The 25,246-nt window shown below is 38.7% G+C and overlaps 1 protein-coding gene across 1 annotated transcript in view; it reads right to left on the minus strand.

Annotated features, from left to right (window-relative positions):
* CRYBG1 (crystallin beta-gamma domain containing 1) overlaps window positions 1-23,895 on the minus strand; it is a 41,767-nt gene extending 17,872 nt beyond the window's left edge. The window contains exons 1-12 of the mRNA XM_053972684.1: window positions 23,070-23,895; window positions 15,580-17,029; window positions 15,325-15,501; window positions 12,833-12,880; window positions 12,602-12,720; window positions 11,084-11,246; window positions 9,995-10,134; window positions 6,880-7,006; window positions 6,526-6,561; window positions 5,969-6,111; window positions 5,600-5,726; window positions 5,363-5,508 (exon numbers count right to left, since the gene is read on the minus strand). Coding sequence (XP_053828659.1) covers window positions 5,363-5,508; window positions 5,600-5,726; window positions 5,969-6,111; window positions 6,526-6,561; window positions 6,880-7,006; window positions 9,995-10,134; window positions 11,084-11,246; window positions 12,602-12,720; window positions 12,833-12,880; window positions 15,325-15,501; window positions 15,580-17,029; window positions 23,070-23,815 — 3,422 coding nt within the window. The 5' untranslated portion in view covers window positions 23,816-23,895. The remainder of the gene's footprint in view (window positions 1-5,362; window positions 5,509-5,599; window positions 5,727-5,968; window positions 6,112-6,525; window positions 6,562-6,879; window positions 7,007-9,994; window positions 10,135-11,083; window positions 11,247-12,601; window positions 12,721-12,832; window positions 12,881-15,324; window positions 15,502-15,579; window positions 17,030-23,069) is intronic.
* Window positions 23,896-25,246: the final 1,351 nt, after the last annotated feature.

Consider the following 25,246-nt stretch of genomic DNA (forward strand, 5'->3'; position numbering starts at 1 on the left):
CAGAATACAGCTTTTTCAACAAAACTAATGTTCAGAGTAGTCTGGGCAGTAGCAATACTGACTTTTTATGTTGCCTGTAGCTACGGCTCAGTTGTGTTTAAGCAAGTACACACCCCAACAGGATGCTGAGCTGCAACAACCGGCATATATGCTAAGCAGAGGAGAATGTTCCCTGCTAAGAATCAGAGAGAGCAAGAATATCCTTGAAAGCTAAGCATTAAAACCACCACAAATTTGACCAGATCAATGTATTTAAATGCAAAGCTGTTATTGTAACTACTCAGTTGGATCTCATGGGTGATGTAGGCCACAAACTCAGAGATCTGCATCAAGTCTTCTGTCTCAGTCAGAATATGCCTTTTTGAAAGACTTTCAACTTTTGACATGATACACACCTGAAGTATTGGAAAAGCAACCAAATCACTACATATATCTCTCTGATGCCAAATTACTCCTGCAGTCTTTAGGTCCAATCTTAAATATCTGCTATCGGTCTTGCTAATAATACATTCAATAAATCTTCTATTACAGTGTTCTTCTAACCCTGGTTCCATACTGAAAGCCCAAACAGAGCACTTCCTGCATCTATATTTTTGTGATATATGTTTTGTGATAACCTGCAGAACTTGACTTGTTTTTTGCTGATATACTTCCCAAACTTTCCCATACTTACAATTCTTTTTTTTCTGTTTGGTTGTTTTTTGAGTGCCCATATGAGATCAGACCACAGCAGCAGCTGTGTTTCATTCATTATATTTATGCAGGAATCAGGACAACTTGCTGGTTCCTGATTTTACAAGAAAAACTTCTACTCAGAGTCAACCTGCTTTTAATTTTAGCCACTGTAGTTCATAATGAGTGTATGCTAGGCTATGCCAAAATCCACTTTCAGTGGGCTCAGAAACTTACTGAGTTTCTACACTAACAAAAATTTCATATCATAAAGCAGTAAAATGATACAGATCTTAAAATCTGCAGGGAAAGATAACTCTCAACATCAAAATTCCCAATTAATTTATGTATGTCGATCAATTGGATTCTACTAAGCTGCAGTTTTATTCCAAGTACAAATGCCAGAGTCTCTGCAGATACAAGAAGTGGGATAACCTCAAACTGAAATAAAGGTGCATCAGCATGTGCCAAGAGTATGAACTTTGTTTTACTTGTCCATGGCAAACATTCAAACAGTGATTCACATACATCACTATTCACATCTCTCGGTTCGCCTCAGATATAATCAATTATTCCAACTTGTTACACACTAATTACTTACAGCATATTTCAAGGTCCATTTCAAAATCACCTCAGAGTAATTAATCAAAGAGACTTTGGTATGTACAATAAATTGAGCAGAGTTCAAATGTCTCAGGTGTGTCTATACCTGTATACCACATATACCAAAAGCAGTGAAAATGAGGTTTCCTTAAACAATATCTTCAGCAGGCATTCATTAGACTTTTCAGTGCACAAGTGCCAGGATACAGCTATGGTGCATGGTAGTTTTACTTGATTGAGATCTATGTAAAGAAGTGTTTCTGATATAAAGTGAACTGTAAGACATATCAGCAGCCTCATAAGACCCCCTTGATAACAGTTATTTAGTTCCCCCCATCTAAAAACAAGCCTGAATGCAGAAGTAACCAATGAATCTCACTTGCACATGTTTACATCTAAATAAATGGGATTTAAATCATTAAGTGCCACTCTTCTATGCAAGTCGGCCCATGCAGTTCAACAGTTCCTAGAGTCAGGGCTTAATGGTGAAATACTTGTACTTCTCCACTTCATTCAGAAGCCCATATAAAGCTGCTGAAAGTAGTAATAACATCATCAAGGACAGGCAGCTGCATTCAGTACCAGCTAAACCTGCCAGACCTCATGATTATCCCTAGGAAGGAGCACTGCCTTAATCTAACTTCTGACTTCACAGAAAGGCCTGGAGAGCAAGATATTGCCTCCACAGTGGAGCAAAAGAGCCACATTCCAGCTGCCAGGCACAACAAAAACTGAAGTGCTGCTCTGCAGCATGGCAGCAACCATCCTGCCCCAGAGGGAGCGAGCTCTCCTAGCACAACAGATTTTGTAATCCCCAGATGCACAAACTGCCTTAGTGAGGCTGAGCAACAGCTCCATCCCAGGCTGCTGGCAGGAGAGTGCTGGAGACCTTTCCTCCTGGGCACCATCCACGCCCCTGAAACCAGAAGTAGCATAGAGCTTTGATTATACATTGTTAGTACTATTACACACAGAGAATCTTTCTCCAAAAACCTCTACGTATGACGTCTAGGAAGTGCAGCTACAAACAGGGTCTGAAAGTACAGCCAAGAAAATAATCCAGACATGGGTAACTCACCAAAAATCAGATTTGCTCTCAGTTAGCCCAGGACTCACCTTGTCTAACTTTAGGAGGGAGTAACTAGCACTTGCAGATTTGTACCATAATTAATAGATAGGATGAGGTAATAAAATTCTATTTATAGGGGAGAGAAAACGGGTTCATCATGCTCCTTTGTGACTGTGATTGTTAGTATCCCAGGGACTCGCGAGCTTTAGTTTTATGACTCCTTGAAAGGTTTTTTTCTGCACATCAGGTCAGATATACAGAGAAGTTAAAGCTTTGTTTGAAGTGTTCTCCAATAGGGTAACTGCACTTTTCAGCTCACAGTGGAGGTTTGTTCTTGTACCTTGTGTCTCCAGTTTCACTCATGTTACCTTCCTGAGCGCATCTAGATTAAATTTACTACCTCCTGGTTTCTGTATATGAACCACTCATTACCTAATTATTTCCTTATTATCACTTATATATCACTTATATAGTATCACTTATATATCACTCACTATCCATACATACTCGAGAAGCAACCCTAATCTACATTGTGGATTAATTACTTGAAAACTAGGGGAAAACCAGGCTGATAACATGACCACAGTAAACAGATGACTACATAAAATAAACAAATCTAGGAAAATTCTTCCAGCAAGTTCAAAGGGAATCAACTAAAAGACAAAAGCTTCTTCAGGAGTCCTGGCAAAAGTTTGGTGTATTTATGGATAAAGAAAAGGCACATTTCAAACATGCAGTTCCTGTGATTTTGATCACTATTAAATAAAAGCTTGAAGAAGTTTTTAAGCAGAGGGGAAATCAAAATAGTACAACACTTGATTTTAGTACTTGCTTAAACTTGTAAAGGGTGTTACCTGTTGATAGTAAATAGTTCAATTTTCCGCCACTTCAAATTCTGCCAGTTTGGAAATAAAGTTCAAACCCTACTTAAAAGAAGAAAGGCCCCTCCTATTTTCAGTCAGCCTGGATTGCTTTCTCCCACCCTAATGGCAGAAAAATAATTTTTGAATTTTATGTTTGGCTAGTCTCCAAAAAATGCTCAAGCACAAAACATTTTCATTTTTCAAGAAGTGCATTTTCATTCTTCAAGAAGTCAATCCTCATCTCCTTAGGATATATTTTTCAGGATGTCTTTACAGTGGATTTAGCTAAGACATGAAAATATTGCTTGGAAACATGTTTAGAAACATTTAGAAATTTAGAAATTTTAATGCAGCTAGTGCTGAATTACCCCAAAATTGAATAGTCACTCCCCAAATGCAGAGCTGGGCTGTCTCCAGCAATACAGTTCAGAGCTGCGGTTGAGCTCAGAACTCGTTCCATAGTAACTGTGCACTGCAGTGTCCGGCTTTCTTTTCTTTGATATACCCTTTAAATTACAGAGCAATCAAATTAATTATGTGGGAAATACTGATCATCTGTTATGTTACTGCTCTAACTGCTTACCCCACATACCTGTAGTTAAAAAATTGCAATGAAAGGTTGAGGGCTTCTTAAATTTTTTACTTATTTTAATTAAGTGTTTTCAATATAATGCCAGGAAGGTTACTTTGAAATATTATGAGAAGCTTTTATTGAATCTGTCACAGTTCTCTATGTCATCATCTGCATTACAGCCTAAACAACTCAGGAAATTGCTCAATGGATTATTCATTGCTCTGTGACCGATTTCTTGGAAGGAAAGATATAAAAAAGTCTTCTACCTGAACAGACGGTTAACACTTAAAATAAAGCACCGTATTGCCAAATATGACTTCACACAGATCATTCAAGCTTTCTGACACATTAACATTTAGTAAGATCACCACAAAACCCCCAAACACTCACAACCTCTCTGGAAACAGAGGGATTGTACAAAACTCTTAAGAGCTGAGCGCTAGCCACCTGTTATGAACAATGCATCTGAATTTTTTAAAAGCTTATTGCTACAAATTACATCTTTTGGGGTCTATAAGAGTGGTAGCAGAGTTTGTGGGATAAGTTTTGTTCATAAAGACCTCTCGCCACCTTTGCCATCAGAGTGTTAAAAGTCACTCTTAATTACTAGAGGACTCAAACTCATGTGTGATTCCTATCTCAGATGCAACAGACACATTTGCTAGAACAACTACATGAAGGGCATGATAGGTAACCCACAATTTGTTTCCCAACCTTCAGAGGCGACTCTTTCCCAGGAATCTCTCTTGCATATTACAGAAGACAAAAGAGCAAGTGGCTTCAAAGGTCACCAGGCAGAAAAAAACCTGCTGTCACACCATATTCATATACAAATTAAAAGCATTCCTCTGGAATGCACCGAACTTGATTCTGCAACCTTTATCCAGACAAAACTTGCAGAGATATAGCACAGATAACACAGGGAAAGATTTTGGGTGTGGCTGGGTAAGGCAGAGCTTCCAGCAAGTCACCTGCATGCATACCAGCCAGGGAGACAGACTGTACATCTCATGCTTTTTTGGTTCTGCTACTTTAGTTAATTTTTTGTGTGTTTGCAGCCATGACTGCTAATACTTATTGGCATTTCCAAAATACTTTTATATGGTCTGTAAGGCTGTGAAACTCAATCTGCAGTTGAGGGACTCAAGTAATCAAACAGCAAAGTCTATCAGCTGATCAACTGCATGGGATAGCACTCATGGCACTAAGAGTTGGTTTGTTAATAGCCATGGCTAATACAGTCTTTTGGGAATCATATTTTGGGAAACAAACAATAAAAACCAACACCGCAGCAATAAACCACTGTTAAGCCTACAGGATTCACTGCAAAAGCAATGTTAATTTTCAGAACAGTTACTCTCCCCAATATCAGAAGGTATCAGTGAGCATAGTAAAAGTTATCTCTATTTACTATACATATTCACCAAAACTTTACTTTTCACATTCTGTGGCCAAGGGCAAAAAATTTTATCTGAAGACTCTACATAGAAGTCAGAGTCCTGAAAAACATCTGCAAACACCATCAATTTCTATAAAGACCAGCATATCTAAAATGAAAGAGTGAATAAAAGTATCACTTACACGCCACTTAGCACATTTATAGACTGTGTCCTCAGCCCATATCCAGTGTCTTTCAAATTGGCAATGATGCCTAACACGTTGATATTGGAACCCTTTGGTCCGAAGTCTTTTTCACTGTACATTATCATATGGGAGCTTGTGAAGTCCTGTCAAAACAAAGAGAAGCACCATAAGGAAAGTGCCACATGCCATCTCAGAGCACTCAGGAGATGCCTACTATGTGTTCTTGGAACTTACACCAACAATTGGTCGCAGGGACTGCACCTCCTCATCGTAGCCACCCCAGTCTGTCCAATCCCGATACGCTCCTTCTTCCAGCAAGTACTGATGGCCTTCAAACCCAGGCTTCTCATAAGCAACCCAACTGAACAACAACAACAACAACAGAGTCTGCATGTGGAAATGGACAAGTGCCACTCCATGTTTCCATGAAGCAGATATACATAGGTAATATTTATTCTTTTGCTGTGAATATTTTCAAATTTAACCCTGGTGTATACCTCAACCCAAAACAAAATAAACAGGGACTGGATTTGTCCACTGCAACTTCCAGCCTATGGAGTTACTATTTCAGCTGAAGGGTAAATACCACTTTTCCACACTTACACTCCTCCCAGTACTTTCATGGATCCCACTGATGTAAGCGGAAGTCTTGTCTTGTCTTCTGATTCCTTGTCATCAAGCATAAAGATCTCCGATTCTATTTCCACATGTCTTCCTTCAAAGAAAGGCTTCTCATATACAATTACCTGGAGCAGAAATGAAGGAAAAGAAAAATTGCAGGGAGGATGATGAATTCTGACAATAGACAGTTTCTTTTGCATGGGCACATAAAGGGAGAATGCAAAATGATGAAACCAACTAGTGGGATCTCTCTCTCCTCTACAAGAGGCCTTTCCACTAGAGATGCAACAGGAAGGCTTGAGCATTCATTACCCATCTGCATTATCAGGATTGCTGTTCATACTGTCATATATGCACCTAATGGATGCAGAAATGTAACAGAAGTTGTATTTTCACAGTGTGGGCACATACAAAAGGACTACCCAGTAAACCATCAGTAGCTGGTATCCAATCAAAGCATACTTATCTAGCCACGTGTAGTTTATGTGCTGTAAAATAGCTTTGGACAATCAACACTGACAATCAATACTGACTTTTACCTTTGGCTCTCCACTGAATTCAACTTTGCGACCACCCTGTTAAAAGGAAAAAAAAAAGAAGTAAAAATTAAGCTGTTCATGACTCAGACAACTTGTAGATGTCTCTAAGAGTCATCAATTCTTTACAGAAGTAAGGTGAAATATTCCTTAAAGAGTGCAAGTGAAAATAAACAGCAGATTAATGGCAGAGATGGATGCAATCAAATGTTTTAAGTTCAAGAATTTTATAGACTAAAAATCTTAGTTTTTTTAAAAGAGATTTTTGTAAGGCTTGAAAAATCTAACCACCTTAATACATTATTTCTAGCACATAAACATAGGTCATTTAACTTCTAAGTAACAGCAGTAGTTTACCATTTTCAAGGGTCTCATGGACCTAATGTAGGCTTCCTTCTTCTCCCAGAATAATAAATTAGGATATTCACCAGGCTCCAACATTAAAGGGACTCCCTGGAAACCAGGTTCTTCATAAAGAAGCCATCTAAAAGTAGAAGGGTGGAAGGACAGAAGTAAAACATAAAACCCCCAGAACATTTCTGAACAGTAAAGAACAAGACAATATGCTTACTTTAGGAACAAAATCAATGTTCCCTTTAAAGAGAGATTCCAAGCTAATATAAACTGGCTCAGATTGGTATAGTTTAATTGCAGACACACGGCTCTAAGAAATAAAAAGGGGCTGTAGTTTTACTGCTGTCTATGGCTGAATGTTTGATACATTGTGTGCACCCTATTCACACCACTCAGTAAGCCCTTGGCCTGTGGCTTGTCACACTTGGTATTTTCAAGGGCTCAGTACTGGGGTAAATTCTGTTTAATACCTTAATATTAATGATTTGGATGAGGGGATTTGAGTGCTCCCTCAGATTTTTTGCAGATGACAAGAAGTTGGGTGGGAGAAGTTAGGTGATCTGCTGAAGAGTAAGAAATCTTTACAGGGGGATCTGGATCAATGGGCCAAAGTCAATGGGACCTTGGGAACATTTCAACATGGGAAAGTGCCAGGTCACACTCCAAAGAGTGCTTCAGGACTGGGGAAGAGTGGCTGAAAAGCTTCTTGGCAGAAAATGACCCAGGGGTGCTGGTCAACAGCAATTATACTTAAGCCAGCGTGTGCCCAGGTGGCCAAGAAGGCCAATGGCACCCCAGCTTGTATCAGCAACAGTGTGGCCAGCAGGACCAGGGCAGTGACTGTCCCCCTGTACTCAACACTGGTGATGCCACACCTCAAATCCTGTGTTTCAGGAACAGTTTTGGTCCCCTCACTACACAAAGAACATTGAAGGGCTGGATCATGTCTAGAAGGGGACAATGGAGCTGGTGAAAGGTCTGGAGCACAAATCTAATAAGAGTGGCTGAGGGAGCTGGAGGCGCTCAGCCTGGAAAGAATGAGATGCCGGGGAGACCTCACTGCTCTTTACAACTGCCTTGAAAGGAGGTAGTAGGCAGGTAGTGACTGGACAAGAGGAAGTAGCCTCAAGCTGCACATGTGGAGGTTTAGACTGGATATTAGAAAAAAATAATTCACTGAAAGAGTTGTCAATCACTGTAACAGGCTCCTCAGGGGAGTGGTGGAGTCACAATCCCTGTAGGTATTTAAAAGATGTGCAGTAGTGGTGCTTAAGGACATGGTTTAGTGGTGGACGTGGCAGTGTTGGGTTAATGGTGGTACTGGATGGTCTTATAAGGCCTTTTCCATCCTAAAGGATTCTATGACTAACTTCACTGCAAGAACTGACACACATGGAAGAACAAGGAAAGAGTACAGTCAGAAGATAAAGGTGCATTGACTCATTTTTGTTGGCAGCTTTTAACAAACAGCAATTAAGCATGAACACTGGGAAACTTTAAGATGATACAACCACACCCACATGGCAAGGTGACTCAGAATTGGAGCCTCCCTCACCTGCCAACACAGTGAACTATGTCATACCTGTAAACTAAAGGCAAAAAATCCCCTAACCCTGCAACATGCAAAAAAGCAGCAGCCATCTGCAGAATTTCTCATGGAAGCAACTTCTTTCTACACTGGACTAATAAACAGATATCTGAGAAAGACAGTTGAAAAATAATATATTTCACTTCCTAGTGAAAATATTAGTCTGCTTTCCTTCAGGGATACAAATACAAGAGAGAGATATTAAGACAGAAAGAGGTCACGTGGATTCAATAAAACAATGCTGTTACACTAATGCAAAATAAAGACAATTCAGATGTGCACAGGCTCTGCCTCCTTCCAAAAAAAATGTGTAATTTTACTGGTCACAAATAGCTTTTAAGTGAGACAGAAATAAAGTGGAGACATAGATGGAGTGAATTAACAATCAACCTCCAAATAACATATCTGATTTCATTACTCTTGCAAGACATGTAATTTTTATTGAGGTTGCAGTTCACCAGAAATAACTTCCTGTCAGAGAACCAACTACTTGGACATCTTCAAATTTGCCTACATACCAAAATGCTTCATTTTTTTCCCACAAATCAAGGTGTAAGTATTTACTCAGATAAAATACCCTTCACCTAACAACAAAAATGTCCATATATCATGTGGTAGATTTGAAACATCTTTGCAGTGATATGTAACACCTGCCTTCAGCTGGGCAGTTTTTGATAGACTATTTGCAGCAAGGCAAGTGCTATCAGTGCCCAAACATAAGAGCTAACAACCAAGGTCTGTACACCCTGTAAGTTCTGCAGGACGACTGGAAGTGGCTCCAGTTTCACTTTTTCTGAAAGAACCCTCTCTCTTCTGTGTACTTCTCCCAGTACTACTTTGAAGCATGTTTTCCATAACGATTTACTAGTTTGTTTATTAAGCCATGAAAACTAATATTGGTACAGCACCTGGATTGCTCCTTAGAGGTCTCCTCTCTCATAAAAGCTTGCTTGGTTCACAATATTACCCTCCTAACTCAGATGGCCAGATATTTTCAGGTGACATAACATCTTTGTTTTACACACCACCATAAAAGCCCAGATCAAAATGCACTGTGAAATACAACAATGTCATGTATGGACCCTCTAAAGCACTAAGTCTTAGTTTATAACAGAAGGACTTAAAAAATTTTCTTCTTTTAGTAGGATGATTTCAAGTTTAGAAGACAGCAAGTGGGAAATGTGGTCTTATTATAACAGTTGATTCCCCACCCTCATTTATGGTAAGCTTGTCTGAATAAGAAAAAGCAAGACAGGCAAACTCTTTTTCCTTGGCTACAAATACACAAAGGTTATTTAGAATTTACTACACGCAAGCAGAAGAAAATCTAGCTCTAACAAAACATTCTAGGTCAGACTCCCCAAGAGTGAAGCATTACAGTGATGTACTAACACTACTGTCAACAAATATACTGCCAAAATATAGGACTAGAATAAATATAGCCTCCTCGCAAGTCTGACAGGTGTAACCAATGGTTTAAACCAAATTCCTGTCACCGCACTACACATTCATACAGAGCTGCATACTTACATGCCCCAATGCACTTTAATAGAACAAGTCTTCTGAGTGGTTCCAAACACCCCTGTTTCTTCAGTGTCATCAAAAAAGGAAGTCACGATTCCTAACCCTTCAGGCTCTGTATACAAATCAATTCGGCAAACCCTGTAATCCTGAAAAATGAAGATCGCCATAATCACTTGATCTGTGCTATGAGTTCTGTAATTACTGTGCATAACTAAGTCAGTTTTGAAACACCTGCTTATTTTACATTGTTTCCCCCCTTGTCAATTACTACTGCTATTAGATGCCTATAATAAAAGTATAGCTAAGCCAGTTTGCCTGTCTCTGTTTGAACCAAGACAGTCAGTCAATCTCTAATCAGCATTTACATTGTTTACTTTCTGCCATCTAGGCAGGAATCCATCTTCTTTCATCAGTTAGCATCTCCTCTAGCAAATTAAATACTAAGATAATACCAAACAAGCCACCCTTGAAGAGAACTGCAACTTAAACAAGAATTGTAGTTACAAGCGATATATATTCTTCCTTTTTCCTTTCCTAATCAAATAACTTTATAGCTTGTGCTTGTTTTGGCAACCTGCAATTGTAACTACTTAATGGTAGGTTAAAAGTGCATGTTGAAAGGATGTTCCATCATGTGTGCAACTCACTGGTAAGTTTGCCCATACCACACAAACCAAAGTTTGGTGTTTCATGTTGAAGTCTGTATTGAGTGCAAATTCAGTTTGTATTGGAAAAAAAAAGAAAAAAAATATTTTGAAAATACTGAATTACTGATGGTTTTCTGGGATGCTTTTCCTGACACTCACCAGTCTACAAAGCATATGCTGCATGTAGCATTTTGGTGGCTATTCTAATAAAGCCCACCAAGTTCTGTTCCTACCCTGTCCTTCCTCTTGATATTACCACAACCCACACTGTGCAACAGCCCCCACATGCATTTTGTGATTAAACATTAAATTCAACGTAGAATATTGTTTCATGCACTTGTAGCTCATGTTACACTTGTGTCCTAATAGACCAATCACACTTTCTATCAGTATAAAACATCACTATACATTAAGATCTATAAAAATTTTTTTGACTTATATTACTTGCCTTAACAACATGTCTTATTGAACCAATCACTGCAGGCTTTTGAGACTTGCAGTCACTTTGCTCTTCAGAAGCACCTGCACCCCAAATATCTGTGAGTTCCAACTCTCCTTCTTCCAGTGGAATAGAGGGGCCTTCAAAATTTGGTTTTTCATAGAGTATCCAGCTTAAAATAAATTGAAAAAAAAATCTAATTTTTCATGGTGCTTTATCAAGTGTGATTTGCAAAAATCATGATCCCACTTAACAAATCATTTCATACACAGTACTGTTTCCAAACCCTTGCCATTTCCCCAATACAGCTTATTCACCCAACACTGCTGATGCCATTTTCAGTCTCTGTGATACGTTTAAAAACAATGATAGAAACAAAAATGTCTACTGCCAAATTGTACTTTCACAAAAAACTCCTCCACCTTCTAAAACTGATAATTTGGGGCAGCAAAGACTACTCTCTTTGAATACCAGACTTCATATGGGATATTAATCAGAATCAATTTGTACATCAGAGAAAACAATGACACTGCAGTCTGCTACATCATGTATAAACAGACAAGTTCCTTGGATCCTGTGAACAACAGCCTGGAGTTCCACAGGAGCTGGGGTAGATGTGCCAGAGGATGATAAGACTGCTCAGAAGACAAGGACAGCTTCATTTTTAATGGCAGAACAGAATATATAACTAAATAAGAACTTTATCCATCTGCAAATACAAACTCTTCACTCAGGCTCTCAATGGAAGGAGGAAAAAAAGCCCAAACCCAGTCCCTGTAGACCACGCTAGAAAAGATGACCTGGTTTACAGAGATCAAAAGGTTTTTGTTCCAGTTTTCTGAAGCTAAACAGCAATCAGTTTGCTTCCCAGTACCTCCTACTGTGGCTAGCCCTTGTGTCTGCACCTTGCTATCAGATAATTACTTTTGAGAACCTGCTATTTGACTGCATTATAGCCTGGCCACAGCATAACTTGCTGTGCTAGCCACACTACTAATGGCCCTTCTGTTGATGCGATGAAGAAAGCAGGAGATGAAATGGCTTTGAATTACTCTTGGGCAATACAGCTTTTAGAGCAAAATCCCTCCTTTTGTCAGAGAAACAGTCAATTATCTCTACAGCACCATCCTATTCCTTTGGTCATTAAATAATTATGTAAGACCTAGCTTTACACTTATTTGCTAGCCTTTTAGCCCAATCCAAATACTATGCAAGAATCCCTAATGACCGGAGGAGTTGACAGGCAAAATAGCTGAACAGAATCTGTCATTTCATCCCACTCCTATGCCTGATGAAATCTCGCACCCCATCAGATGGTAACACTCACTTACTTAGTCAGCAAAATAGGTTTTCCAGCTCAGAACTTCCTGTTGCAGAGGTAAAATGCCCTATTTCTTGCTCATAGCTGTCCATGTTACATTGCCATTTACAAGGCAGACTTACTGTGAATCACATGCCAATTCTGTTTCTAAACAGTTTTGGATAGAGTAAAAATCTTTGTATAAAGAGCAAAAATTGATCTCTTACCATCCTCTGATGACTTTAACTAAAATTGTTGGTGACAGAACCCAAGAACTGCAATCTGGAACATCATGGAAAACTTCAATGCCAGCTTTTTGACAGTCTGAATCACAGTATATCACCAGCTGCATTAAAAAAAACCAAACAAAATAGAAAAACATGCCAGTAACATACAGTTCTATCTTTCTAAGCCTTAATTATAGAAAGGAACACTAAAACTATTAAAATTGATCTTACCTTGCCAGGTCTGGGATTGATTTTACTTTGTCCATTTCTTGGAAGTGTCTAATAGACAACGAGAAGAGAAAAAAAATCACAAAAAGCCCCACAAAAATCAAAAATATTTTCAATAAAGATACTCAGCTATAAAAAAGGCCTAGTAGAACAAAATCAAAAATACTCTGAATGGTAAAAGTTGGTAACCTTTCAACTATACCTATTTACCACTTCAATCTCTACTTCCCCTTGCAGAGCAGCATCTAGTCACAAATGTATAAATTTTTACGCTTTTTTTAAACTCTGAATTATCATCTCACTGAAGTCGACTAACCTCAGGTCTGAAATGCTTTAAAATCATCCTGATAAGCTTCCTGTACATTCCAGGATTTCAATACCAAGAGGCTACTTTAAAAACTGCCACTGATACAGTACATGCTGTACAATGATAAAGATGAGTTGAAATGTGTAAAAATGTTGAGCCCTAAAGCATGATGCATATATGAAAATACTGAGAATGCATGATGGCACATCCATGTATGAGCAAACTAGCATAATCAATTTTGTGATGAACACCTTGTAACAGGTTTCCTCAAAGAGCATGACACTGCACACTAAGTGATAAACTAAAAATATTCAGAACAAATAAAACACATGGAGGTATACAAAATCTAAAACAATGCTGTAGTCAGCAGTAAACTGTATGATATAGAATATATGGGAAAGTTGTGGTTGCATCACGTCACCTTCAAACAAATAAAGCAAGCATTGAAATGTGTTTGGTTTCCTAAGGAAGGACGGGAGTGCTCATTCTGGGACAAGGTCCTGCTCTTCTAGGAATGATTCACACAAACAAAAAGACAAAAACAGATCCTGCCCCTAAATAGGTAACCAGCAACACGTGCAAGGAATTAAAGAGAACGTAGTTAATATGCAGAGCAGGCAGTGGTCGCAAGACAGTTCTTAACCACCACCAGGTTTTTGTAGGCATCATCAAGACATGTTGAAGCACAACTGGTTTTTTTAGCCTGTGCTTCAATTCCAGTTAAAACTTGTTCTGTGTTTTGAGGAATGCCAAAGTCATTGTTTTGGGCTGCCCTTACTCTTTCCTTCACATTACCCACTAGCCATTGCATCATCATTTTCTTAGTCAGTAGAAGATGCACAGCAGGTATACCTCACAAACATTTTTGATTCCTAACTTGAGCAAAACAATTCAGTCAGCAACAATGCCACAGAAATCCAGAAACCCTTTGAAGCCTAAAGGGATTCTCTCAAGTGCAGTCTTAGGTATGTACACACTCTGCTGCTATATCAGGCCTCCACACTTTACTGCAAAATTGAAATCCACTCAAGAACAACAGTTTAAGTAGCAAAAACCAAACTAAGACAGTACTAGACATTTAGCTTTAAATTTAAGTTTTTAAATCCAAGCAGAACCATCAGAGTAAGAAAGCCTCTTTAACTGGTAACAAAAATCTACACTAATGTAAATAACCCCCCTAATTTTCATCTCCACTCTAATTAAGAAAACTTCCCATAAGAGAAGAACCTACATTCTCAAAACTGCAAGGTACCATGGATGATTGTCTCCTGCAAGGTGACAAAGAAAGGAGCTAATTCTATGTCGTCACTCCTTTTAGTAGAACTGCTACAGCAGATGACCATTAGCTTCTGAAAGTATTTCTCAAACTTCTTACATGCTGCTTCAATTCCACAGTCACATTTATGTATTAATCTTTAGAAAATATATTTCTTCACATGGTTCTTAGATGTCCTGAATATAGTTTTCCTCACAGGTTACAATAAGGTCTTCCATTAACAGAAATAGCAAATACTACAGGACATTGGTTCATCATTTTAAAAACAGAAATTACAAATATATTCCATATTAAAGTTGCTTTGAGGGGAAAACATAGGTCTGTCTTCAGTCAGGAAGAACAGATGTTTGCAATCAGACCAAGGGACAGCCCTCCACTGTAGCAGCATTTTCAATAATCACTACTATCCAGTTCTTAAGGCATTCTTCAAGAATATATATTTTTCTGCCAATGCACAGGAATACAACAGAGGACTAAAATAAAAAAATTTGCTCTGTTGTTTATTTAACGGTACAAGGGCTGAATGTCTTGTTGGAAGAGAAGAGAGATTACTTCAACGGAAGTTTTCTGAAGTTCACAGAAAGCTTTCTACTAATTTGCTATAAAAAACTGAAGTTAGCATAAGATTTGTTTCAGTATAATACAAAATCAAGTATGAAGACATATTCAAAAAATGCTTTCCATTCGTATTTGCAAAAAAGTCTCAAAATAAAGACACTTTAATTATGTTGATAGATGTAATCTGATTTTCATTTTCAGATAAAACTGGTACCACACCTAAGTTCACCTCAATGTATTGGTAATCTATATCTATCCCAAAGAGGGGAAACAAAACAATACATGTACCTTGTCTACTGAAAACATAAAAGCTGGATAACTTTGCAGGCAGCTTTTTAAAAACACAATACTTACATCCACATCTAATAAACCAGAGGGGACATTTGATTCGTATCTGCTTGTTCCTATCCAGCTCGAAAAACCTTTCTCAGGATTGCCATAGCTGGGCATTTGTAAACTTAATTCTTTTTTTGCACTATCTGCTTGCAGGTACTTCTCCACAAAACTTGGAAGCTTCATATCTGAAAGAGACTGAATTGCAAAATCAAAATTAACAATCATTCAGCAGGTCAACAAACATTGTTTCATTTCCTGACTGATCTTTATTACCTCAGATTTTTGAGGCATGATGAATGGCCCAGAAGCATCCTGTTGTAAAGGAGGCATCCCCGAGGAGTCAGTTGCAAAACCTGTTGTGTTATTTACTGAAGTGACAGAAGTGCTAAAAAACTTTTCTTTAGAAGACAGCAAACTTGAGAAGAGGGAGCTTTTTTCAAGCCGTGATCTCTTAATTTCACCATCTGTACAATCAATATTCTCTTTTCCATTTATTTCCTGAGTAAAGGCAGGTTCCTCTCTACATGACTGCAGAGCTTTGAATATGATACTTTGCTCCGTTGATGCACGTTTGGGCCTGACTCTGGCTATTGTTTCCAAGCTTTGCATTTTCATTTGTTGTGCTGGTAACAGATCCTGTGTTTTTTCCCTCCTCAGTCCCAAACCAAAAGTAAATACACTAGGATCAAATACTTTCTCTAAGTTGTCTTCATGAATGGGAGGCATTGCAAAGTGGGGTGCTGGAGACTTGGGAAGCTTTGACCTCTTCTTTTTCTGTGGTAAACAAACTGAGCTGTCTAAGTTTTTTATTGTTTCAGCAAACTTCTTCATGTCAGATGGGGAATCAAAAATGCTGTCATCTTCAGCAGATCCATTACAGGTTTTCCCTGGGCTCTTTTGTGTATTGGTGTTGTGCTCTGATTCCAATACACTGTCTTGATTGCTGTCATCATACTGCAGTGCTGCAAAGTTCAAATCTCCTGGCTTTACCTTTTTATCTCCATTTTCCATCTTCTTAAATTCTGATCTGGAAACCTGAGATGGTAGAGGATATTTATCATCATTGCAAGGTGATAAAGCCTCTGTGTTTGGCAGCACTTTTTCTTCATTTCTATGGAATTCTGAGCTTGGGTAATTTCTTTGGTAGAAAGGATCTTGAGCATTTTCAGTTTTTACAGGTGAGTGCAAAGGCAGTTTAAAAGGTGAACTTTCTTTCTTTGCTGTGGTTAATTCTGATTCTGGTTGCTTCAGAGAGACGCTACCAGCATCACTTTTGCTGCTTTGGTTAAAAAGGGATATGGCAGCTTTTACTTTAAGTTCTGTTGTCTTCCCAATATCCTCATAAGAGGTAAAGATTTCTCCATTTTTGCCTTTTAACTCTGCAGTGCCTTCTTTCTCCAATGTGCCATTCTCAAATAACTTCTGGCGACTGCTTTGTTTATTTAATGTTTTATCAGGCTGTTCATTTTCTTTAGGTTGTTTTCCAAATTTCAGCTTTGCTCTGCCGACGAATGTGCTTGGTACAGCATTATTTTTTGAAGCAGGGATGTCAGTAGGTCTCTGGCTCTGGTTGGCACATTTGTTTTCAAACAAGGAAATTTTGTTGGCAATGTTGCTGTTAGTTTTATTAACTGGTTTTTCAAGAGTGTCCTGCTCACTTTCTAAACTGTCTTGATTCATAGGTGTTTTAAAATTCAGCTCTATGTTCTTCGGTTTGGCTGGACTACAAGAGGCAAAGTGACACAGAGTGACATCTTTAATTAATCTTGAACAAGCTTGTAACAATTTTCAAAACAATAAAATGTAGAATTATAAACCACAGACTTAATTCAAATTTTGATATCTCAAAAGGAATCAACTAAAAGAGGAGTAACTATATGAATTTTAAAAATTAGACACTAAATAAGGGGTATGTATTTCAAACATGTACTTAGTTCTTCAAGGTTAGTAAAACAAACGCAGCAACTTACAGCATCTGCAATTGAGGCAGAGAACTCAACTACTTATGACTGACAGACATTAAAATTTAGTAGTGAACAGGCAGAATAAATTATAAACATGCAATTCCCTACAGAGTTTAGAAAACAAATCCCAATTCATTAAGGTGATAATGAGTTGGTTTAACATTTGCATATTCTCTCCAATGAGTTTTGAAGACATCTGCCCAGATTCTTTGCAGCCTTTACACCTACACTGCAGAAGCAACCTCAAATTGAGTGAAAGAACTCTTCTACTCTCATGAGTGCTTGCAGAAAATGTTAGCTGTCCCCAAGCACTGCATCGCCACCTTGGCTAAGCAAACACCACATGTGAGGACTGTTCCACTTCCTTCAGGTAAACTGAGCTAACAATTTAAATTGTGTAAACTAAGCCTAATAATTTTACAAGAATTGAATTTGGAAACACAAATCTTTTCTATCAGAGTGGACAGAGAGGCACATACAAGTACATGCACATAGTACTCCTGTGCTATGGCAGAAGGCTGATGATGCACAGCTGAGTGTTTCAAGCTCTTTTTTCTGAATACCTACAACCAGGAAAAATTATTTGTCCATGTAACTTACTACTGCATACTGTACAGTATGAACAGCTGTGGATATGCAAGGCAGATGGCTTCAAAATTAATCAGTCAGCTCTAAGGAGTGTCAAGAAGCCCACCATCACCTCCAAGAGAGTCCTATTCTCCAAAGAGGAATCTGGAGACACTCAGCAGTAGGAGGACAGGTAGAAACTGCCCTACATGAAAACTGACAAAGGTGGGAGATGAAATAGATTGCAGCAATCTCCATGGTCCCAAATGCTCTACCAATCAATGGATAATTCTGGTATTTAAGTGCTTTCTTATGTTTTTACCTAAATAAACTGTGTTCACAAAGTTCTCAGGCAGCTCTTTAGTTCAAGAAAGAGATGAGATACAGGAACAACCACAAAAGTGAGATCCTTTCCCCTCTTCCTCAAGTGATACATCCCAAGTAAGAAATTAAACCCTTCTAATGCAAGAGTCTCCATTGTACAAGTTTTATTTCTTGGGAATACCATGAGGAACAAATACTTACTGAAATAACAGGAGGATTTAAAAATAGTTACCTACAAATCTATACAGAAAGCAACTGTTAATCATACAATCATAGACTATTAAGAGGCTGCAATGGATCTTAAAAGATCATCTAGCCTCAACTCCCCTGCCATGGGCAGGACACCTCCCACTAGACCAGGTTGCTCAAAGCCTTTTCCAGCCTGGCTTTGAACACTGCCAGGGCTGGGGCATCCTCAACCTCCCCAGGAAACCTCATGTAGTGTCTCACCACCCTCATAGTAAAAAGCTCCTTCCTAATATCCAACATAAATTTCCTGTCTCTCAGTTTGTACACAGTACTCCTTGTCCTATCACTACAGTTCCTGGCAAAGAGTCCCTTTTCAGCTTCCCTGTAGACCTCAACCTTCAGATACTAGAAGGTTTTTATGAGGTCTCCATGCAATCTTCTCTTCTCTGTGAAGCCCCAACTCTTTCAGTCTGTCTCCATAGGAAAGGTGCTCTAGTCCTCTTATCAACTTTGTGCCCTCCTCTGGATTTGCTCCAACAGTTCCATGTCCTTCTTATAATCATGTCATTTCAGAGACAACTTCCCAACACTGCTCCCTCTAACTACCAGGCTACTGAAGCTAGTTCACAACTTATGAAGAACTATGAAAAATGCATGATCAATAAAAGAGGAAATAGCAAACTTAAAATCCACTGGCCATACTTCAGATAGGTGCTAATAAAACACACTTGGAAAACTTAAGGAAAAACAGAAAAGCAAAATGTTCCTTAAAGAGGGAAGGCATGAAGGGAACTATCACATAGTATAAAATTAAATATATTGAGGTACTACTATTCACTTGAACTGTTTTTTCCTAAACTTTTAAAAGTTAAATTATTCTATGACTTTTCTCTTTGGAAAATGAATACGAGTTGCAAGGGAGCTCTGAAAATCAGCTAGCCTAACTTCCTACTCAAAACAGGGACAGATTCAAAGTTAGGTCAAGTTCCTGAAGGCTTTGCCTGACCAAGTTTTGAATAACTTCAAGGGTCAATATCTCACAACCTTCCTAGTGAAGCACTGCAGCAAGATGGCGACTGCCGCTGTGAATTATTTTTGCCTTATATCCCATTAAAACTTCACTGTTACAGCTTGCAGCTGTGGCAGCTGTCCCTTCACAGCTTAGAGACAAGACTGGCTCTGCCTTCTCTATAGGAGTGAGAGATGACTGAGGTCTACCTGTATCCTTTTCTTCTCTCAGTTGAAGAAACCAAGCTGCTTCAGCTTCTCCTCATACATGATTTGCTCCAGAGCTGTCAGAGCTGTCACTTTCTTTAATAGCTCACTGCTGGACTCATTCCAATTTGGGAACACCTCTCTTACACCAGAAGAGAGTTGGAAGGGGAGGAAGGGCTGCAACTTGAAAGAGTGACCCAGATGTAGACCCATGAGCACCAAGTATCTTGTCCTTTGACCTGCTGGCTATGTTCCTGCCTATGGAGCACAGCACAGGCTTAGCCTTCACCTGGTACAATGATGCACTACTGACATGTGCTGAATTTTCTGCTCACCAGGACCTTTCATATCCTTTTCTGATCAGAAGAAAAATGTACTTATCCTTTTCTTTTACCTGTATTTTCAAGACGTAACACTAATGGCCCAATTATCTTAACAAATTCATTCCCATACCACCATTTTGTCAGCCTGTCACTTGTACTACTACACACATTTATTTCAACATAACACGTATCTTCCCCATAAAATCTGTGTCTCTCTGTATGCCCTGACACAAGCAAGTTTAATGGCTAGCAGTGATACTTATCAGCCACACCTAAAACCTATTTTAAATGAAGAGCTCACCCCTCAAAGGTATAGTTTCAAGCTTTCAAGTTATGCAGAAACAACCACTTCAACACTTTGTATTCTGCAGTATTTTTGCACAGCACCAGCAGCCAAACAGCTGAGACCAAAGAGCATGAGACAGCTCAGCCCTGCAGCTCCACTCACTATAGCTGGCCTCCTCTAATCTTTTCGTTACACCTTTTTCCACACTACAAAATACTGGTTTTAAATACAGCCAAAAGATGCACTTTATTGCAAGAACTGAGTCTCCAAGCTTATTTAAAAGGAAATGTTGTTTGAGTATCCTTTAAGCATCTCATCTTGTATGGGGAAAAAAACTGAACAGCACAAATGCTTTCTTACAAACAGTCCAGTGTGGCTGATTCTCACTACCCATTCCTGATCTGCAATGCCAGGAACAAGCAGGCACAAGAGAAATACCAATGTCCTTCTCTTTGGCTACACCTTGCAGCTAAACTGTGGAAGCAAGCAGTTAAACCTCTCCCAACAGTCAAAAATGGATGGTGAGTCACACATCAAGCTTGCAAGTGGTGCCAAAAAAACACTGATGCCAAAATATCAGATTGAAGTGAGCAAAGAAAATGGCATGTGAAAAAAGAAGAATAATTCCACAAGTGGGCTTAAATGTAAAGGCAACTCCAAAACCATGTCTGAACATAAAGTATGACAACTGAAGCCAAATTTTCCGCTAAGCACATCAAAGTGACTACTGCCTGAGGTTTTATATGCCAATTAAGATTTACCATCAACCTCATTTTTGTCTCAAATCTGATAGGTTTCCCTTTCAAAAGCTAGAATCAAAGTAACCTGTGACTTTCAGGTTATCCAGTACACAGACATAAATTGAGAAAAGAGATAAAATGCTATCTTTATTTACAGGAAACCTGCATTTCTGGAGGTGACTGGAGAAACTGACCTGTTTTGAAATTGTTTCCAAAGAAACCAGATTCCCAGAATTCGCACAAGATCATTAGTAGTAAGAGATATCATTCATTTTTAAGGGAGAACTATTTGTATTATATAAAATCCATCCTACAAGGGGCCAAGGAATCTCTCATTTTTTAACCAGAAAGGAATTAATGTGAACTACCTAACAATAACTTTTTAACCTTTAAAAATGAAAAAGTTGTCTGCTCACAGTGATAACTAGAGAACAAAAACACACCGTCTTCTAGTAATGGCACCACCTTTCCCTTTCCCACTTTACAGCACCTTAATCCACGTCCAGGTTTATAGTTGATACGTTCTTTCTAATGAATGACTATAAATTATACCAGATCACCTAAGCATGTAACTTTGGCTAAAGAAATGGTGTGGTGCTGTGCAATGACAGCTATCAGATGCATCAGAAACCTTGCAGGCAACAGAGCAGTCCTCACCCAGGGCTAAAGTTCCTACAACAGCAGATAAGGCCAAGACACAGCGTCACATACCCCACAAAATGGGATGAAATAGGACAAGCTGTTTATTCATTAAAATTCGGTCTTTCAGACAGGACACTCGTCTGTTACTTTATGAGTACAGTAAAAGATAATTCACTATACAGCAAGCCCAGGAGATACACAGAAAAAATGAAATCCAGCTAAGCAGGTGTTTATAACTTCATCATCACTAATGACAGTGACACAGAGAAAAAACCAATGTGAAAGCTACCCTTCTTTTGAAGCTGTGAAGGTAAAAACTCAAGAGTTTACGATTTATGATCTCTACTGCTAGATGGCAAAGCATCACCAAGTACAAAAAATGACAGAGTTTAATTTTCAATACTAGGCTTTTTAAACTTAAGTTACAAATTAATGACTCAGATGTAGAGTATTACAAATTGTGCAAAGGAAATTGCTCCTGTGCTTCTCAGATGTGGGAAGCGTAATTGCAAACAGACACGTCTCTTAAACCATCACAGTGAACCTCCACATCCCTCTAACGCAACGACCATTATCAACGCTCAGTGTACCTTGGGTGGGCCTACGGGATTCAGTGTGCCCCCACACCTACAACTGAACATGCCAGAACGAGAAGTGCAATAGCACACAGCACACAGCCGTGGCAACCAAACAACAGAAATGAATAATGCAAACAAGATATTCCCTGTGGATGAGAATGCAACAGTATCCAAGTAATCAATCACTGGTCTCATACTAGTGACAACAGTGAACTTTATACATACAGCCGCTTCTTTATAATCCTAAGGAAAGCTCTGACCACCTGTTTGACAGAGAGTTTCTTCAAGTGTAAAATCAAAACCTGAAAACTAATATATGCATAATTCTGCAAATACCTGATGTTATTCACATGCACCAAAATTCAAGTGATTCATCCTGCACATACGTAAGAAAGCAACCGTATGTATTCAAACGTTTGTAGTGTGATCTATCATATCATTTGAACAATCAAGTTCTACATTGCATCCTACATTTCTTCATAAAATAATAGCAGAACTTAGGCTGTTTCATAGACAACTTGAATACATTTCTTATTCAAAAGATTTTCACATACAAAATCTTCAACCACATTCTGGTTTGGTTACAGAGAGAAAAATTAATTAAGGCCAATGATAGATTAATTAATCTGATCCACAACAATGATGATTGAGCAGTTTTTTTATATATTAAATTATTCCATATAGTGGAATTGACAAAGACATTGCCTATCAATTTAAAAAATGAAAAAATTAATTCTTTTTCTAATACATGTAGACTACAGTGCTTGTTAAGTAGTAGCTTTGGTTATGGCAACTTATTTTTTTTAAAGGCAGTTCTTAACTGAAAACAATTTAGACACATAACAGTTACACAGACAGTGTTTCCATAGAATTCTAAACACAGATACAAACAAAATTACACCTACAAGGACAAGGTAAACTAGTTTGTTACTTACAGGCTAATCTTTGTCATGACTGTTCTGGAAGCATCCAAACTCTTCAGCTTCGTGGTGTCTAAATCAGAATTTGTCTGTCTCTCAGCTGACAGACACAGGTCTCCATTTTTTAACCCATCAGCATGCAAGAAAGCTCTTCCATCTGGACTATTACCATTCTTTACTGCCTTTGTATCATTTCTGCTTTCAGTAAACACCAAGTCTTCTGTCTTAGCAGCCAAAGAAGCTTTGGGAGATTCCAAACTGTCTTCCCCAAAAGCCACAGGCATAGTTCCCTTTTCCACTGAAGTTCTTTTTATTACTGGGTTAGTCTCTGGCGATGCCAAAGGTTGTCTTTTTGAAGAGTAATCTTTCACCTGACCCTTCAAACCAGTAGGGGAAATGGGTACAGTATCCGACTGATTCTTTTTATATGATCTTCTCCTTGCAGAGCTTGTGTTCGAGACCTGCTGCTTGCCCTTGTCAGCTTCAGCTTTAGACGCCCCTTTGTTAGCAGATCCAACTTTTAGGTCCTGATTATTACCTGAGGAAGAGGAATTTCTTTCAGGAGTCTGTTGAAGAGACCTCACTTTTCGTTCAGGATTTATTATCTTGTCTGAAAACACCTCAGAATGGGCATCATCTTCAAAACCAGATTCTTCTCTTGCAGTATTCTCAGTCTGGTTTCTCTCTCCATTTGGAATGTCACCAGACGACTGAGACTTTCTCCGTTTTCCAGATCTTTTACTAGCAGTTTTTTTATCCATTGTGTCCAAATCACTACAATTTTCTTCTGATTTAAGAGTCACGGGTTCATTAAGGAGTTCGTCTGTTTTTCTTAGATAGATATCAACAGTTAACACTCTAGCAGAATATGCGTGTTCACTTGCTGCAGATTCCAACTCGTATGGCAAATCCTTTGGTTTTGCATGCCCAGGCTCCTCAGACACCCACGTGTTCACAAGCTGCTTGTGACTTAAGATACTCTTTTCTAAGTCTTCACTAGACAGATTTCTCAAGCTCTGTATGAAATCTGGAGTTGTGGAATTATTTATATCTGTGACGGATTCTTTCTCCAACCCCAGTGTTTCCACATTCAGGCTGCTCTCACAGAAAGAGTTTTTAATGGTTTCACTGCTGCCACTCCAATCTGCTGACCACTCGCTGTCAGAAGAGACTCCCCTACTGCTCCATTCTGAAATCGTATCGTGATACAGCGGTCTTACTTCCCCACTGAAATTATACTCCTGTGCCTCAGAAAGGGCACCTATGTTTCTCACTTGTTTTTCTACTTGAGGAGCTTCGTGTCCTTCTCTGGAGTGCCTACAGTACACTGCCTGTGCCTCGTGAGGAGAACCCGACCTCTCACCCTTATGACGTGAAGTGTGCTCTAGTGAACTTTTGACATTTTTCCTCTTCCCTGTACCAAACAAATTTCCAAGTCTTTCCAAAACAGGTTTCTTTTTATTTTCTTCTCTGGGAGAATCTGGAAGGTGTGAGGTGGACTACAAAAACAAACAAACATTTGGTTAATGTCAAAATTGTTTCTATAACACATTTGTTCTAGGACTACCTCTAAATTAAAAGGACACAGTGAATGGAAACAAAACAGTTTACTGAACAATACTAGCTCTCAAAAAAAGAAAAGGAACAACAAAAAACAATTAGGAAAAACTTGTTGTTTACAAGTGTGCTCAGGCAAGAGCATACAGAAGCATCGTGGAGTCCCAATTGTTTGCAAGTGTGTTCATCTTGCCTTATAATGGCAGCTTTATATGTCCTAAATCTCAAAATTTTGCACAATTAGTTAACGTCACCCAAAACTTTACAGAAAAGCATTCTGGTGCCTGCAAGACCTGGGTCAAACTTTTCCTTACAAAAACAAGAGTGGGGAGTTTAACTTTCTCTCCATACTGGCTGAGTCAGTTTTCACACTTGTGCCGACAGAGAATAGTTTCAAAGGTGCAAGTTGTCTTAAAATTCATATATTTCTTAATAATGAAGTTCAGTAAATATTTGGCTTGTGTTTTGGGTTAAAAACCCCAGAACTATAAAAGCCACTGCATTACTCAGTGAGCATTACTGGGTCAAACACTGCCCTGGATTACTCTTGGCGAAGTTCTGCCTTACAACTTCTAATTAACATGGTAAACAGGAAACACGCAACAGCATCGCCGAGTACACATGCATATTTGCAT

Source organism: Vidua macroura, chromosome 3 (assembly GCF_024509145.1).
Source record: "Vidua macroura isolate BioBank_ID:100142 chromosome 3, ASM2450914v1, whole genome shotgun sequence".
Taxonomy (NCBI): domain Eukaryota; kingdom Metazoa; phylum Chordata; class Aves; order Passeriformes; family Viduidae; genus Vidua; species Vidua macroura.